Source organism: Trichosurus vulpecula, chromosome 1, assembly GCF_011100635.1.
Source record: "Trichosurus vulpecula isolate mTriVul1 chromosome 1, mTriVul1.pri, whole genome shotgun sequence".
Lineage (NCBI taxonomy): Eukaryota > Metazoa > Chordata > Mammalia > Diprotodontia > Phalangeridae > Trichosurus > Trichosurus vulpecula.
In genome coordinates, this window is record NC_050573.1 from 437403296 (window position 1) to 437421163 (window position 17868).

General features: G+C 38.7%; 1 protein-coding gene across 1 annotated transcript in view; it reads left to right on the forward strand.

The window, feature by feature from the left end:
- The window catches only part of ARSB (arylsulfatase B), a 231377-nt gene that overhangs the window by 16657 nt on the left and 196852 nt on the right, over positions 1-17868 (forward strand). The window contains exon 2 of the mRNA XM_036768105.1: positions 15306-15492. Within this exon, the coding sequence (XP_036624000.1) occupies positions 15306-15492 (187 nt within the window). The remainder of the gene's footprint in view (positions 1-15305; positions 15493-17868) is intronic.

Consider the following 17868-nt stretch of genomic DNA (forward strand, 5'->3'; position numbering starts at 1 on the left):
TTAGAAAGGCCTAAGTTCACGTCCTTTTTCAAACATTTACTAGTTGTGTGTTCCTGGGCAAGTCACTTAACCTGTTTCAGCCTGAGTTTCACTATTTGTAAAATGGGAATGAAAATAATAGCATCTGCCTCACAGTTGTGAGGAACAAATGAGATAATAAATGTAAAATACTTTGCAAATCTAAAGGTATTATATAAATTCTAACCATTTTTATTATTATTATTTTTATAAACACTGTAATAATTTCAACTATGTCCATCATATTCTGTACAGGCTTCTACTATTCTGGGGAAGTCCTAAATGTATCTTTATGTTCCCAGGGCCTACCTCAGGGTCTTACACACATTTAAGCCTTAATAAATGTTTGTTAAGTGAATAGGGTGGTCAAGGAAAATCTGCTCTGAAGGAATAGATCATGCATAGATGTTGCAAGAGAGGTGAAGAGGATGCTAACATTTTTCCTTTTCACATTCACATTAAGGACTTTGAAAATGGATGCTCTACCTGAAACTGCTTTAGCTGCCTTTGTTGAAGTGCCTTGGCAGGCCCAAAAACATGCTTCTAGCATTGGTCAGACACTGACGTCAGCTTTTCTTGCAATATCACAAAAATGCCTGTCAAATACGTTTTCAGGAACTGAAACAAACAAGTTCCATATTATTGTAGATAATGAAGAAAGATGTATCCTTACCACCTGGCTCTCCACCCAAGACTAAAGAGAAGCCAAATCACGGGTTCTGCTTTCTAGTGATTAGAATGAATTTTCTGCCTGTGATTAGCACGTTTCTTTTTTTTTTTTTAAATCAGTGTATTTATTGATGATGGATCTTCCAGGTTTGACAAAATCTTAATTTAGTTGTGTCTTTACCCATCCTACTCTGTTCTCAATTAATGTATAGATTGCTAGGCTCATGGAGCACAAGGCTAGCTTTCTATCAGTGAGACTGCTGGTGGGTTTGTTTTTGTTTGTTTTTTTGGTGGAAGAGTTTGCATCTTTTTTTCTTCCTTCCCTCCATTCTGTGTCAGAAGCAGGGCTTCCAGAACCGGGTTTTGTGACATTTCTAATTTGTCTTCAGTTATTTCAAGGAGTTTCAGGAAAGTCTCAAAGTCATTTAATTTTACTTTACCTTTTCAAAAAAATGTATATATCTCATAGCCCTTTTAGGAAGGACAGGAGAGGTGTCATGAAATCAAACAGTTGATGGTATCATTTCACAAAGGTTGGGTCTGGAAAGACACCAAAAAAAATAAAAATTCAAGAATATGTGTAAAAGTTGATTAACAGAAGCCTCTAATGAAACAGAAACAGGCTTATGTACCGGACAAGTCTTTTTTTAATTTTAAATTTTTTTGTTTTTATTTTTTTGCACTGGTATCGCAGTTGTGTTAAAACCACTCCAATCTCTGAATCTGTCAAGTCTGAGTCATCAGTCTAGTAAGGTCTTTGGTCAGTGATATGATGATTGAGTAGGCCATGCCTTTCCACATAAAAACAACCACTTACATTTGTATAGCACTTATTGCGTGCCAGAAATTGTGCTAAACGCTATACAGTTATCATCTCGTTTGATCCTCACAGTGACCCTTGGAGACAGGTGCTATGATCTCCATTTCACGCATAAGGAAACTGAGGCAAAGAGAAGTTAACTTGCTTGGGGTCACACTGCTAGTAAGTATCTGATGTGGGATTGGAACTCAGGTCTTTCTGACTTCAGGCCTGTTGCACCGCCTAGCTACACTATGAGTCACTGATGTCAAAGGCTAATTTTTTGTTATAAAAAATTATACACATTTTCATGTGAATCAGTCCTCCTTCATTCTTCCCTATTGTAAGACGGATTGGTTTTATTTTGGGGAGGGGAGATTTTAAACCCTATTGATGTATTTGCTCAATATCATCCATCCTCAGTTCTTATGTGTGGTTGATTTGGAGAAGAGAAGACTTAAGAGCACATGAGAAACATCTTTTAAGTATTTGAAGAATTGTCTTGTGGGAGAGGGCAAGATCGGGGGATAGTTGCCCAGAGATAAATTGCTACTCAACAACAGGAAAACCTTTCTATCTATTAGAATTGTTTAAAAGTATATTGGGCTGCCTTGGTGGGGTATTAGTTTCCTCCTTCTCAGGGGTCTCCAAATGGAGTTTGGATGGCTACTTGGCAGGGGGAGTGTGTGTGTGTGTGTGTGTGTGTGTACACACACATTTACATATGCACACATACATATATGCACATATATACATACATACATACTGTATTATAGAGGGATTCCAGTTCAGGCCTCTTAAGATTCCTTCCAACTTGAATATTTTGTAATTGTATGTGCTGTGTCAGAAGTTCTTTGGGATCTTTTAATTTCCCTGGAAGCATCTAGGTGGCTTAGTGGATAGAGTGCTAGGCCTAGAGTCAGGAAGTCAGACATGTAATAGATGTGTGACCCTGGACAAGTCACTTTACTGTGTTTGCCTTAATCCACTTGAGAGGAAATGGCAAACCACTCCAGGGTCTTGCCAAGAAAACCCCCTGGACAATATTGGTGTGCTATGGTCCATGGGGTCACAAAGAGTTGGATATGACTGAACTGTAATTTCTCTGATCATTGTCCCCATTCAGATAACCTGGGAACTTCAGTGTCTGATATCCGTCACTGACTCCTTATATAAGTACATAGCTTCACCAGGCAGAAAACATGACTGGTTTTCTTTATAGCTTAGAACTCGTATTAGAGCCCATGGAAAATAACACTCACCAGTGGGAAAAGTTTTCCCTGGGGAGAAGTACAACTTCAGTCACTTACAGACCATGATGATTACAGTTCCCTTTCCAGCAGTCCCATGGAGCTTCCTCTTGAGGCATAGTCTCTGTTGTTTGAATCACATTTACCCTGACCCTTTGTCTATTGATTCTCCTCAGCTCACGGAAGGTGAAATCCTCATCTGCATGCTTAATACAGGCAAGGTTTCTCTTAGGTTCTCTTTGGAGAATTACAGAGCCAGATCTAGCATCAGGTTGCTAGGGCTATAACCCACATAGTAATGTGAGATACTGAGGGATACAGTTTCCTTCCTCTTGTGGAAAACTTGTCACCTGATGAGACTTGCTACCTTGCTTAGACCAGAGCTGCCACATTATAGAGTTCTGTGTCCTTTGTGCTGTTTTCCCAGAGTCCCCTTTCCATTGTGGACCTATATCACGGGAATGCCTAGGATCAATATGGGGAGGAGGATCATTGAAGTGGCTGGGATCTGGTGGAGGGGTGGTTTCTTTGGAGGTACATCTTCCCCTCTCTTGTAGTAAAACTTTTTAGGGCACATTCTCTTCCTTTATTTAAATTAAGGAACAATTTACTGATGCTATAATCACATATCCATAGAGAATTATAACAGACACAAACTACATCTCGTAGGATGAAGAGACCAATGGATTTGCTGTCATAGGACCTGGGTAAATGCAGGCTCTGATACTTATATTGTGTGACCTGAAGTAAGTCTTTGAGTCTCTCATGGTATCAGTTTCCTCATCTGTAAGATGAAGGGGTTGGATTAGATAAACTCTAAAGTCTCTTCCAATTTTTTTCATCTTAATGGTTATATGATTTAAAAGTTTTTTAAAGTATCAAGCATTTATTTTTTCATTGCATTTCTATAATTTTAATGGCTTGGAACATTTTTTCATATGGCTACAAATAGCTTGGATTTCTTCCCCTGTGAGTTGTCTGTTCATATCTTTTGGCAATTTATCAATTTTGTTTTCATAAAATTAAAAAAAATTTGCACAAACAAAACCAGTGCAGCTAAGATTGAGGAGGAAACAATTAAACTGGTAAAAAAAATCTTCACAGCAGATTTCTCTTATGAAGGTTCTATCTTGGGCCCTCTTTTCTTCTCTCTGTATATTACTTCATTTAGGGATATCATAAGCTCCCATGAATTTAATGACCATTTCTATGCTGATGATTCTTTTTTTTAAAGTTCATGCCTTATTATTTAATATTTTTAGTTTTCAACATTGATTTCTACAAGTTTTTGAGTTATGAATTTTCTTCCCATTTCTACCCTCCCCCCACTCCAAGATGGCATATATTCTGATTGCCTTGTCCCTCAGTTAGCTCTCCCTTCTGTCACCCCACTTCCCTCCCCCATCCCCTTCCCCCTTACTTTCTTGTAGGGCAAGATAGATTTCTATACCCCATTGCCTGTATATCTTATTTCCCAGTTGCGTGCAAAAACAACTTTTTTTCAAGCATCTGCTTTTAAAACTTTGAGTTCCAAATTCTCTCCCATCTTCTCTCCTCATCCACCCTCCTTGAGAAGGCAAGCAATTCAACATAGGCCACACATATATCACTTTGCCAAACACTCATGTTGTGAAAGACTAATTATAATTCCCTCCCTCCTATCCTGTCCCTCTTTATTCAATTTTCTCCCTTGCCCCTGTCCCTTTTCAAAAGTGTTTGCTTTTGATTACTTCTTCCCCCATCTGCCCTCTCTTCTATTGTCACCCTGTTTTTATCCCCTTCCCCCTACTTTCATGTGGGGTAAGATACCCAATTGAGTGTGTATGTTATTCCCTCCTCAAGTCAAGTCTGATGAGAACAAGATTCACTCATTCCCCATTACCTGCCCCCTCTTCCCTTCCAGTGAACTGCTTTTTCTTGCCCCTTTTATGTGAGATAATTTACCCCATTCTATCTTTCTCTTTCTCCCTCTCTCAATATATTCCTCTCTCATCCCTTAATTTTATTTTATTTTTTATGTATCATCTCTTCATATTCAACTCACCCTGCGCCCTCTGTCTATATGTATATGTGTGTGTGTGTGTGTGTGTGTATGTGTGTGTGTGTGTGTATGTGTATGTATATATATATATGTATATATAATATGCATATTCCCTTCAACTACCCTAATACTGAGAAAGGTCTCATGAATTACACACATCAACTTTCCATGTAGGAATGTAAACATAACAGTTCAACTTTAGTAAATCCTTATGATTTCTCTTTCTTGTTTACCTTTTCATGCTTTTCTTGATTCTTGTGTTTGAAAGTCAAATTTTCTATTCAGCTCTGGTCTTTTCACTGAGAAAGCTTGAAAGTCCTCTATTTTATTGAAAGTCCCTATTTTGCCTTGAAGCATTATACTCAGTTTTGCTGGGTAGGTGATTCTTGGTTTTAATCCTAACTCCTTTGATCTCCAGAATATCATATTCCAAGCCCTTCAGTCCCTTAATGTAGAAGCTGCTAGATCTTGTGTTATTCTGATTGTGTTTCCACAATACTCAAATTGTTTCTTTCTGGCTGCTTGCAGTATTTTCTCCTTGATCTGGGAGCTCTGGAATTTGGTGACAATATTTCCAGGAGTTTTCTTTTTGGGATCTTTTTCAGGAGGCGATCAGTGGATTCTTTCAATTTCTATTATACCCTCTGGTTCTAGAATATCAGGGCAGTTTTCCTTGATAATTTCTTGAAAGATGATGTCTAGGCTCTTTTTTTGATCATGGCTTTTCAGGTAGTCCAATAATTTTTAAATTATCCCTCCTGGATCTATTCTCCAGGTCAGTGGTTTTTCCAATGAGATATTTCACATTGTTTTCCATTTTTTCATTCCTTTGGTTCTGTTTTGTAATTTCTTGATTTCTCATAAAGTCACTAGCTTCCACTTGCTCCAGTCTAATTTTTAAGGTGGTATTTTCTTCAGTGGTCTTTTGGACGTCCTTTTCCATTTGGCTAATTCTGTCTTTCAAGGCATTCTTCTTCTCATTGGCTTTTCGGAGCTCTTTGGCCATTTGAGTTAGTCTATTTTTTAAGGTGTTAGTTTCTTCAGTATTGTTTTGGGTCTCCTTTAACAAGTTGTTGACTTGTTTTTCATGATTTTCTTGCATGTCTCTCATTTCTCTTCCCAATTTTTCCTCTACTTCTCTTACTTGCTTTTCCAAATCCTTTTTGAGCTTTTACACGGCCTGAGCCCAATTCATATTTTTCTTGGAGGCTTTTGATGTAGGCTCCTTGACTTTGTTGACTTCTTCTGGCTGTATATTTTGATCTTCTTTGTCACCAAAAAAAGATTCTATACTCTGAGTCTGAGTCCTTTTTCGCTGCCTGTTCATGTTCCCAGACAACTACTTGACCCTTGAGCTTTTTGGAAAGGTATGAATGCTTGTAGAGTAGAGAGTACTTTGTCCTGAGCTTTAGGGGCTGCACTGCTGTTTTCAGAGCTACTTCTACTCCACCGTCACAGCAAGCTCTGCCACACCAGCACTCCTCCTCCCCCAATAACTGCCAACCAGGACTGTGACCCAGATCCAAGCAGGGCAACACAAGAGAACCCTGCTGCTGTTCCAGCAAAGCGTTCCCTGCACTCCAGCTCTGATCCACCACTTAATTCTTCCCATGGGGTCATCCTAGGGCCGGAAGCAAGTGAAGCTGGAGCTCTGGAAGCAGGCACAGGAACTTCCTGCTGCTGCCTCTGTGCCACCTCCGCCACCACCCCCAGGGCTGTGGCTGGACCTCTCTCACCCAGATCCAGAAGGTTTCCCACTAACCTGCTCCATTGTCTTTGGTATTTGTGGGTTGAAAAGTCTAGTAACTACTACAGCTCAGTGATTCATGGCCCTAATGTCTGCTCCACCTGCCTGACTTCCAGTCTGGTTGGTCCTGGCATTGCCCATGCTATGCTGCACTCTGCTCCCAGCACTGTGTGATAGACCTTTCCTGGTGAACATCCAGGCTGTCCTGGGCTGGAGACCTGCTTCCCTCTGCTATTTTGTGGGTTCTGCAGCTCTAGAATTTGTTCAGAGACATTTTTTTTACAGGTATTTGGAGGGATTTGGGGGAGAGCTTAAGCAAGTCCCTGCTTTCCTCTGGCCTTGCCAACACTTTAGTGCAGCCGCTCATCACCTCATGCCTGGACTGTTACAACAGCCTTCCTGTGGGTTAGCCTGTCTCAGATCTCTCCCTATTCCATTCCATCCTCCATTCAGCCCCTGGTAATTTTCCTAAAGTGCTAGTCTGGCCATATAACTCCCCTACTTAATAAACTCTCGTGCCCTCTATTGCCTCAAATATTGTATCAAATACAAAATCCTCTGTTTAGTGTTCAAAGCCCTTTATAACCTAGCCCCCTCCTACTTTTCTATTCTCCTTGTACCTTACTCCCTATCACATATTCTTTGATCCAGTGATACTGGGCTGACTGTTCTACCATCAAGGCTCTCCATCTCTTGGCTGTTGGCACTGTCTCTGGCTGTCCTCCATTCCTGGAATGCTCTCCCTCCTTATCTCTGACTACTGACATCCTCCAACTTAAGTGCCATTTTCTACAGGAAACTCTTCCCAATCCCTCTTAATTTTAGCACCTTTCCTCACTTAATTATTTCTTCTTTATCCTGCATTTAACTTGTTTGTGCATATTTGCTTACTTCTTGTCTCTCCTATTAGATTGTGAACTCCTTGAGGGCAAGGAATGTCTTTTGCCTCTTTATGTATCCCCAGCATTTAACACAATGTCTGGCACATAGTAGGTGCTTAATAAATGTTTATTGACTTGCTGATAAAGGCCTCTTATCCAGTGAATTGATTCATATTTTGTAAGGATAAGAACCATTTCCATAATAAACTTACTAATTTGTGAAATGAGGTAATAGAACTTGCATGTCTACCTCAGAGGATGGTTGGGAGGAAAGCACTTCGCAAAATGTAAAGAGCTACCTGAATGTATGGTGACTTCAGCTGGTACCTGTATTAGCAAGGCAGTAATCACAACATAGATGATAATTGTGAATATGCCTATGTAGTTCTGTATCACAAAATACAAGATACCCTCCATATAGAAGGTAGAAGTAAACCATTCATTCAGACACCAGATAACCAAATCTTATAACCAATAAGTCCGATCCATATAAGCAGCAAACGAATTCCAGAACCAGTAAGTCCACTTTATCATAACAGCAAAGAATCTAAAACATGACATCACAGCAGGAAGCCAAGCCATCCCATAACCTTTCCACCCCCTGCTGGGGCCTGGCCACCAACAATCACTCACAGCTCAGCCATTACACATCTGCTCTCTTCCCCATCTCTAACTACTCTCTCAGCATTCCCTGTGACACACTTTCCTTTTCCTCTCAGCAAGCTCCTCCTACCACATGTGACTTAGGCTTCCTGTGACATAAGCAGGTCATATGGCCTATTAATGGGTGGGAAAGATCTTCAAATCTAAATTATTATTCCAGTACCCAAAGCCCCACTATAGAGAAAGGCACAAATAGAAAAGACGTATGCTATGTGGGTTACAATAAAAGGGCTGCTCCATCTTCTAAGTGACAGTAATTGTCCTCGAAGTTCCAAGATGGACCTTAGAGATCATGTAGTCTCAGCCATTCATTTGAGAGGTGAGCAAACTAAAACCCAGAGTGGGGAATTTACTTTCTCATTATCATGTGGCTAATTAGGACATTGGACTTAGACTTAAAGCACTTGGATTCTGGTCTTGGATCAGCAACTCTTAGTGATCCTAGCCCTAAATTGGTGTCCTTATGAGGCAGTTATCTAAGGCCTCTGCCTTAGCTCTGCTTCAGACATTAGCTATATGACCGTAGCAAGTCATTTAATCTCTGAGCCTCAGTTTCTTCATCTGCAAAATAGAGATCATAATGATATTCATCTCACAGAGTTATGAGGATCCGATGAGATAATATATGTAAAGTGCTCTGCACACTTTAAAACACGATGCAAATTATTATCATTATTATTTATTATTATCATTCCCAACCACTCTCCTGTTGAAAGGTAAACAGGTACTGGGCCTTTTACAAAGTAGCTACTCAATAAATATATGTTTGATGAATGAAAATTAATGAGGGATCAAATATTATGCAGATACTTATTTCTTACAATGTTCTTAAAGTACCTAAAATAAAGACTCTCATCCCACTATTACCAGGAAAGAAATTGAAGTTGACAAGAGGAGTAACTAGTGACTAGCCACCCATTGTGACAGAATGGAACTTGTGACTCCGCTGTATCTCTTGTGCAAATCATTAGAAAACACTCTTATTCTTCTTCAGGTTTTGAGCTGATCAGAGTCTCCTTTGATGTAACTCTGTGTTTCTTTTTTTCATTATTTCAACATGCTCAAAATTGTGTTCATCACTAGAGCACTGGGACGTGGAAACAGAAAATTACATCTGTGTCAAAGAATAATAGGAAATGATGGCAGGCTTATTAGAAGGGATATTTACTTCATTACTCCAAGGATCTGTGATTTCGTTGATGAGGATACTCCCTCCACTGACTCTGATCACACCCTCTATTTCAGTAGGAGAATTAATGAAGCCAAAAATTTCATCACCCTGCTTTCTACGTAGTGATGAGCCCTTCTGGACTTCTTTAGACTAGCCTTCAGACAACAGATAGACAGTCCATCACTGGCCTGGGTGCTTGTGTTGTGGGGTGCTACTGATATATAGACAAAAATGAAACAGGCTTGGTCCTCAACAAGCTTAGATTCTGACAGTGGAGGCATATATATATAATATATTATATATATATATATATATAATATACATAATATATATAATATACACACATATACATACACATGTATGTATATGTGTATGTATATATGTAAATATTATATATGTTATATCTATATATATTGTATCTATGTATATTTTGGGGGAGGTGGTGAGGAATAAGATGCTATCACAGGCTGCTAGGTGCTGCAGTGGATAGAGTGCTATACATGGTATCAGGAAGAACTGAGTTCAAATCCTGTCTCAGATACTTACTTGCTGTGTGTTCTTGGGCAAATCACTTAATGGCTCTGACCTTTAGTTTCCTCATCTGTAAAATGGGGTTAATGGCATCCACCTCACAGATTGTGAAGATCAAGTGAAATAATAAATATAAAGTATATGTAAAATGCTTTGCAAACCTTAAAGCACTATGTAAATTACTGCATTATTATTATTGTATTGCTTGCCCAGGACCATGTCTCTTATGAAAGTCTGAGGTCAGATTTGCACACAGGTCCTTCTGACCCCAAGTCCATCCAGTGCTGTATCTCCTGGGCCACTTAGTTGTTGCTGCAATTATATTATGATAAGAAGAAGAAATTAATAATTATTAATTCAACAGTAATAAATTAATGATTTAATAATAAGATAGTAATCATTAAAACAGTAATAGCAGTAATAATAATAGCTGTTGTTACTAGCTAGGCAAATAAGGAAAAGCTACTCTATCTTCTGTGCCACCTAGCTGCTGCTACAATTGTAGAATAAAAATAATAAATTAATAATAATTATATCACCCGCTGAGCAGACCAGGAAAGATTTCACTTGGAAGATGACGTGAATTGTTTTTAAGTAATGAAGGGATCCTGAAAGGTGGAAGCGAGGAGGAACTGCATCCCATACATAGGGGACAGCCAAGGCAAAGACCTAGAGGTTGGAGGCGGAGCACTGTGTGTAAGGAACAGCAGGAAGACTAGTGTAGATGTGTGCAAGGTAAGAAAGTAAAGGCTGGAGGGGCAGTTGGCCTGATTGTGAAGGGATCCTAGAGATAATAGTGAGTCACTGGAGCTTGAAGAGGGCAGTGAAATGGTCAGACCTGGGCCTTAAGAAAATTCCTTTGGCAGATAGATTGGAGAGGGGAGGGTCTGTAGACAGGAACACTAATTAGGACGCTATTGCAATAGTCCAGAAGAGAGAGCTGATGAGGGCCTGAACTAGAGGGGTGACCTTGTGAAGAAAGAGAAGGGCATGGTTTCAAGAGAAGATGTGGAAGGAGAATCAACATTTGACAACTTCTGGGCTGAGGAAACTTGAAAAGTTGAGAGTGCACCAAGGTTGTGAAGAAGGTTATGGTGCCCTCAGTAGAAACAGGAAAGTTTAGAGGAGGGGTATGTTTGCGGGAAATGAAAATAAGTGTTGTTTTGGACATATTAATGACAACTGCCAGCATTTACATAGCACCTACTATGTGTCAGGCACTGTCAGGCACTTTATAAATGTCATCTCTTGGTTCTTACAACAATCTTGGGAGGTAGATTCTATGGTTATACTCATTTTATAGTTGAGAAAATTGAGACATGCAGTTGGTGAGGCAGGAGAGAAATCACCTTTATAGAGATAATAATTAAACCCAGGAGACCCGATGAGGCAGAGAGAAAAAAGAAGAGCCAGGACAGAGATGACTCTAATGCCTCACTGTACTATGTAGGTGACCTTAGGTTCTTTTTCATATTTTTAGGCCCTGCTTTGCTAGCAGAGTGTAGGCGCTGTGAGGGCACGCAAACCTAGAAATTCCAGTGATGCTTAGAAGGTTAAAAATCTAGAATCCCACCACATGTAGGACCTCTAGAATTTCTTGAGTCTATCCTTCTGCCTCAAAACAGGACTTACTTTAAACTGCCCCCTTAAGAAAGATCTTTTAGCTTTAAAACTCTCCTGGAAAAGAGACTTAATGGTCTTCTTTAGCCACCTACTTCCATTCCACTACAATTAATGCAAAGCTATATATGGTACCATTAAGGATGGTGAAAAATGAGGAGTTCATTTGGTTTCTGTATTAGCAAAGGGAAGTGTAGACTCAAGAGAGAAGGGAAGTATGAGACTGAAGGGAGAAGGGAAGGGTCTATGTGAGGAAAAAAGAGGAGTGTAGAACTGACTGAAGAATGTCTATGAATCATGGTAAAGTTTACTCCACCCAGTCTAGGTCCCTGTTGCTACCATCCATACATCTCCAGGTTACTCGCTGTCATCTCCCAATATGGTCAATACATGGTTTAGAGTCTTTTCCCCCCTTGCCTTGCCCCCTTTCAAAGGCCCTGGCCTCCTCTTTTCCTCAACATCTTCAGATCTCTCTCTCTAGTCTATTTGGATCATCTGTTCTTTGAAACTGGCATACCTTAGCCTTTCATCTTCCTTTTCTCCCCTTCCTACTTCACTGATTTTATCCAAAATGCCAAAATTCCTGTTTTTGGCTTTGTAGAATTTTGTTTTCCCCTCCTACCATACTGTATCCTTGTCAGTGTTGGGGATTTGGGGATTCTCCCAATCCTTACATCCAGAATCCAAGGACTGTCCACTTGGCTTCTTTCACAGTTAAGTGATATTTTCTTCACTGGGGAAGGAACAAAGCCAGCCTTAAGGAGTCCTATCCCCTCACGCCAGCTTTCATCCCAGCTTAATCTTGGGCCTCAAATCCCTTATTGATAACTGGGTGGCTACTTCTTCCTTCTGTTCCTCCAGTTCCATGGCCATTTCTAATTTTCTTCCTGTGTCAGAAATCATACCTAGTCTTCTTTGGCTTCAATATGTAGGGAAGAGAGACTGAATGGGGAAAGCTGAACCAGCCTTCCTTCCCTGCCTGCTCCCCCTTTCCATTCCATGACCTTACTACATACATATTAGTTCCTAGGTGACTATAAAGATGAAGAAGATATGTCCCTTGCCTTTCTTTAATAGAAAAATATGACATGGAAATATACATATAAGGCATAATGAATGAAATACAAATAAATGAAATGCTCAATGAAATACAAAGTGCTGGTTCAGTAGAAGGATAGATCTGTTTTGGCCCAGGGGACCAGAAAGTGATTTAAAATTTTTTAAATTTATTTTTAATTTATGAAATAAAACAAGCATTTCCATAATGTATAATAAAAAAGATGATTGAACATGAAACTGTAAATCTATTATGTACAACTTGCTTTTCCTTTTTAATATATAATAAAGTTATCATGTAATTTCTTTTCTTTTTTTTTCTCCCCTTTCCTCCTGCCCTAGAGATGGTTACCATTAGACACAAATATGTATATACGTATATGTAAAATTATTCTATACATATTTCTATTTATCAGTTCTTCCTCTGGATGCAGATAGTGTCTTCCTTCATATGTCCTTTGTAGTTAACTTGGATAAATGACTTAGTCACTCAAAGTTGATCTTAAAACAATGTTGCTGTTACTGTGTACAATGTTGTCTTGGTCCTGCTCATTTTGTTCTTCATTATTTCATACAAGTCTATCCATGGTTTTTTAAGATCATCGAGCTCATCATTTCTTTTGCACAGTAGTATTCCATCACAATCATATACCTCAACGTGTTCAGCCATTCCCCAATTGATGGACATCCCTACAATTTCCAGTTCTTTGCCACCGTAAAGAGAGCTGCTACAAATATTTTAAAACATATAGGTTCTTTTCCTTTTTCCCTAATCATCTTTGGAAATAGACCTAGTAGTGGTATTGCTGGGTCCAAGGGTATAGCAAGAAGTGATTCTTGAGACTGGCAGTTGAGTTGCCTTCAAATGGAATATAGAATGTGAAGCACTGGCTTCATTTGTATGCTCCAAAACCCTTTCCGAGTATTACTAGGTCTTCAAAGACTGTGGAAATGATAGTAAGAACAATAACTTTTAGTTAAAAAAAGGTATTCCGAATGCTTTCCACATGTTATTGCCAGGAGTCTCATCTCAGGTTATCCTTGCAGTTCAGAAAAAGGAGCTGAAACCTTCTATTGTGGATCTGGAGTCCATCCTGTATAGGGATTGGTGGAAGGAACTTAAGGTATTTAGCCTGAAGTAGAAAAGACTCAGGGCAGAACAAAATAGTCGCCCTTAGGTGTTTAATGGGCAGTCAACAGAAGAGCGTTGAGACTAACTCTGACCTTAGCAGGTAGTATCAGGGAAGTCGGGTAGAAGTGGCAAAGGGGGAAGTTTAGTGTTTTACTTTTGATTTCACTAAGTGCCTCCTCATAATTAAGAGCTGCCCCTAAGTAGAAGGGGCTGGTTCAGAAAGTTCTGGATTCCTCCCCATTGGAGGTCTGCAAGCAGAGGCTGAATGACTGCTTGGTGGGTATTTTGTAGCAGTGAGTTCTTTTTAAATATAGGTTGGATGACTAATATGGAAATATGTTTTGTATGAATACACATGTATAACATATATCAAATTGTTTGCCTTCCCAATGAGAAGTGCGGGGAGGGAGGGAGAGAATTTGGAACTCAAAATTTTAAAAAGAAATGTTAAAAATTGTTTTTACATGTAATTGGGGGAAAAATATTAAATACATGATTTAAAAATATAAGAAAAAATAAATATAGGTTGGACTAGTTGGCCTCTGAGGTTTCTTCCTACCTGATCTCATCTATGTAGTGCTTTTTACTCTAAAAATTTTTAAATTTCCCTTTTTGTCATTATGAGCTTGACAAATACCCGGAAACACAAACATTTCCATATATTGAAAAACATAAAAGGAGGATTATATATGATTTGGTGAATCTATTACATTCAGTTTGTTTTTCATTTTTTTAAGTATGCATTAAATTTAACTTGGTAATTCTCATATTGTTCTGCTTGTCCATGTTCTTTCTACTCTCTTCTTTCTTAGTTTTAAATTTGTTTTTTCAATGAACAAAAATCGATTTTCTCTCTCTCACACCTCCCTCCATCATTGGGAAAGGGAAGGGATGAGAATAAGCATTTATTAAGTGCCTACTATGTGCCAGGCACTTTGCTAAGTGCTTTATAAATATCTCATTTGATTTTGGGGAAAAACAAAACAAAAACCATGTAACAAATATGCATAGTCTATGCATAGTCATCAAGCAAAACAAATTCCTGCATTGGCCATGTTCAGAAATGTGTGTCTCATTTTGTACTCTGAATCCAACATCTCTCTTTTAGGAGATGAGTGTCATGTTTCATCATGGATCTTCTGGAATCATGGCTGATCATTGTGTTGGTCAGAGTTCTTAAATCTTTCAAAATTGTTTATTTTTATAATGTTGTTATTGTAGAAATTATTCTCCTGATTCTGCTCACAGCACTCTGCATCAGTTCATACAAGTTCTTTCAAAGTTTCTCTGAAAACCATCCCCTTCATCATTTCTTATAGCACAATAGGACTCCATTACATTCTAAATTTTTCCCCTTCCTCCCCTCCCCCCTCTCCAAGATGGCATGCAATCTGATATAGTCTATACATTTACCATCATATTAGACATATTTCCACATTAGTCATGTTGGTGAATGAAGAATCAGAACAAAAGGGAAAAACCATGAGAAAGAAAAAAAGAGAGAAAATAGTATCTGCCTTCAGACTCCAGAGTTCTTTCTCTGGACCACATACATTTTCTTGTCTGATCAGGCCAATGAACTCCATTTCAGAAGTATATTGCTTAAGCCATTATAGGGACAAAAATAGGAGTCCAAGTCCAGTGTTCATGGTCCTGGACAGCCACTTCATATCCATATACCAGGTTACAACTTCATTAATCCCTGATCTTATGTTTATTCTTTTAAGATCCATACAGGTTTACAACATCAAATAATCTGGCCCTGTCAACCTAGCTGCATACCCCTCGATGAAAAGCTGCTGCCTGAACTTCTCCAGGAGGCTGGATATGCCACCCATATGGTTGGAAAGTGGCACCTGGGCATGTTCCGAAAAGAATGTCTTCCAACACGCAGAGGATTTGATACGTTCTTTGGTAATGAAAATCCACATGGTTTGATCTAGTTTGATCCAACCCTATCCCTGTAATAAAACACACTCAGCTCTAATCAGATGAAATAACTGGAAATGTCAATGCCGAATAAATCAGTCTTTATTATGTTATCTGCATAAACAAATTCCTGCACTGGCCGTGTCCAAAAATGTCTCATTTTATACCTTGACATCTCTCTGTTGGGAAGTGAGTGGCATCATGGGTCTCATGGAATCATGGCTAGTCATCATGTGGGTCAATGATCTTAAGTCTTTTCCCCCTGGCACACTTCTCCCCATCTGGGTAATCTTTTGCTTTTAAAGTAAATTGAATTTCTTTCCCTGGGTAAGGTGGAGGGAGAGATACTCAAAAGTTTCTTATGCAAGGCAGGCATGTTTACAAAGACAGTCCTTTTTGGCAGGCAGTGTAAGGAAATGGATTTGGAGATGGAAGAACTGAGTTTGAATCCTGACTTTGCCACTTACTGCCTCCATAATCTTGGGCAAGTGGATTTCTTCTGCTTTGGGCATCAATTTCCTCATCTGGGAAACAAAGGGGTTGGTCTAGATCAGGAGTTCTTCACCTAGAATCCATTAAGTTTAAAAAATATATATCTTTTGTTAATTGCATATCAGTATAATTAATTTCCTTTGTAATCTTATATATTTTCTTTTATTCATTTAAAAACATTCCTCAGGAGTCCATAGGCTTCACCAGACTGTCATAGGGGTCCATGGCACAAAAAAGGTTAAAAACTTTTAGAGTCCTTTCTAACTCTAAATCTATGATTGTATGAAATGGCCTAATAGTCCTGTAATAGTGAATTTATATTAAAATCTTAAGTCTTTTTTTAATTCCTTTTTAAAAGTTTTAAAAATCTTTTTTCAATAACTTATTGCTAGGGAGAACAAATCAGGTTTATATTTCCTCCTCTGCAATGTTTCCATAATACTCTAAATATTCCTGCCATATGGCTAGCATTATTATTATGTGTTGAGTGTTATGTGGTTTTTTTTTTAAAGTCAGGGATTGAATTGTTCAAAAAACATTTTTTATGTTTCCCAAAAAGGCACAGGTAATAACACACTTTTAGGGGCTGATGGCTTTCAGAATATAAATTCATGTTTGTAAATCATTGTAAAGATAAAAAGCTCTATATGCTCATAATAATAATTATTATTTTATTACTTGAAATCAGTTTGGCGGTTAAGCTATTTGTAAATTAATGGAGCGGCACAAAGAAATGTGTGAACAAATAGCTGTCATTTCTCTGGTGTCCTCTTATTTATTAGATCTTTTCAATATTAATATTTGGCACATATATAACATCTTTGTACCAGACCTCTCATCTGGATAGATTCCCCCAGATGATAAACCTATTGTCTGCAGTTTACAGGTGGACAAGCTGAAGTGAGTTCCACAAGGTCACATAATAAATCACTGGTATAAACACAGAAATAGAATACTCCTCCCCATCCCCCCCCCCAAGTCTCTTAACACCTGATCCACCACCAACAAATACAGTATGATTTTTATAAGAACTTTGCTTCCTTTAAGGCAAATCAAGTAGTTTAAAGCAAATGCTTCAGTTTTCCAGTGCTTCGATATATGAAGGAATGATCTTTTTGGGGGGAAGTGTATTTTTTTAACCACAATATTTTGAGAACTGTGTCCAGTTCTTTTTTTTCTTTATTTTAGCTTTTTTAAAAAAAAATTAATGTACCTCATTATGCCCCTCTGATATTGTTCAACACAAAAACCATTTAACCAAAGAACAAAGCATTTGTTAACATGAGGGGCCCCTGATTTGATGAATTATGGAGGATGAGGAGCTGTTTGAAAAGAATCATAGGAACAGAGATGTTGAGCTGGAAAGCACCTAAGAGGACATCTAATCCAACCCCTTTGTTTTATAGATAAGAGAATTAAGGTGCAGAAATGTTAAGAGACTTGCCTAGTATCTGTTTGTTTTTATGATAATGTGCGAGACTGCGGGGATTTGGAACTGGGAAGAAGGCTCATTTGCTCATCTTTAGGGAGGTTTGCTATGATCTGTCTGTAGATGGCGCCTGTAATAAAGAAAGAGATTGTCCATCTTAATGTTTTAAGAGGAGATTCCAGTAACGTTCATTTGCAGAACTATTGGTAGAGGGTACCCATTTGTCTTTTCATCTCTTACATGGGGCAGGCAGGCAGTTGATATCTGACTCCCTGGAGGAATTTAAATATATGAAAAGTCTAAGTGAGACACAGCTTTTGAGTTGGTTTTATGAGTATTCATAGATGGCTTCCTGGCTTTATTAGGAAAGATTTGTGTCTTTCACCAGCTGGTGTCAGCATCCGACTAGGGATGACTCAGCTGCTCCTGGGAAGCCAGTA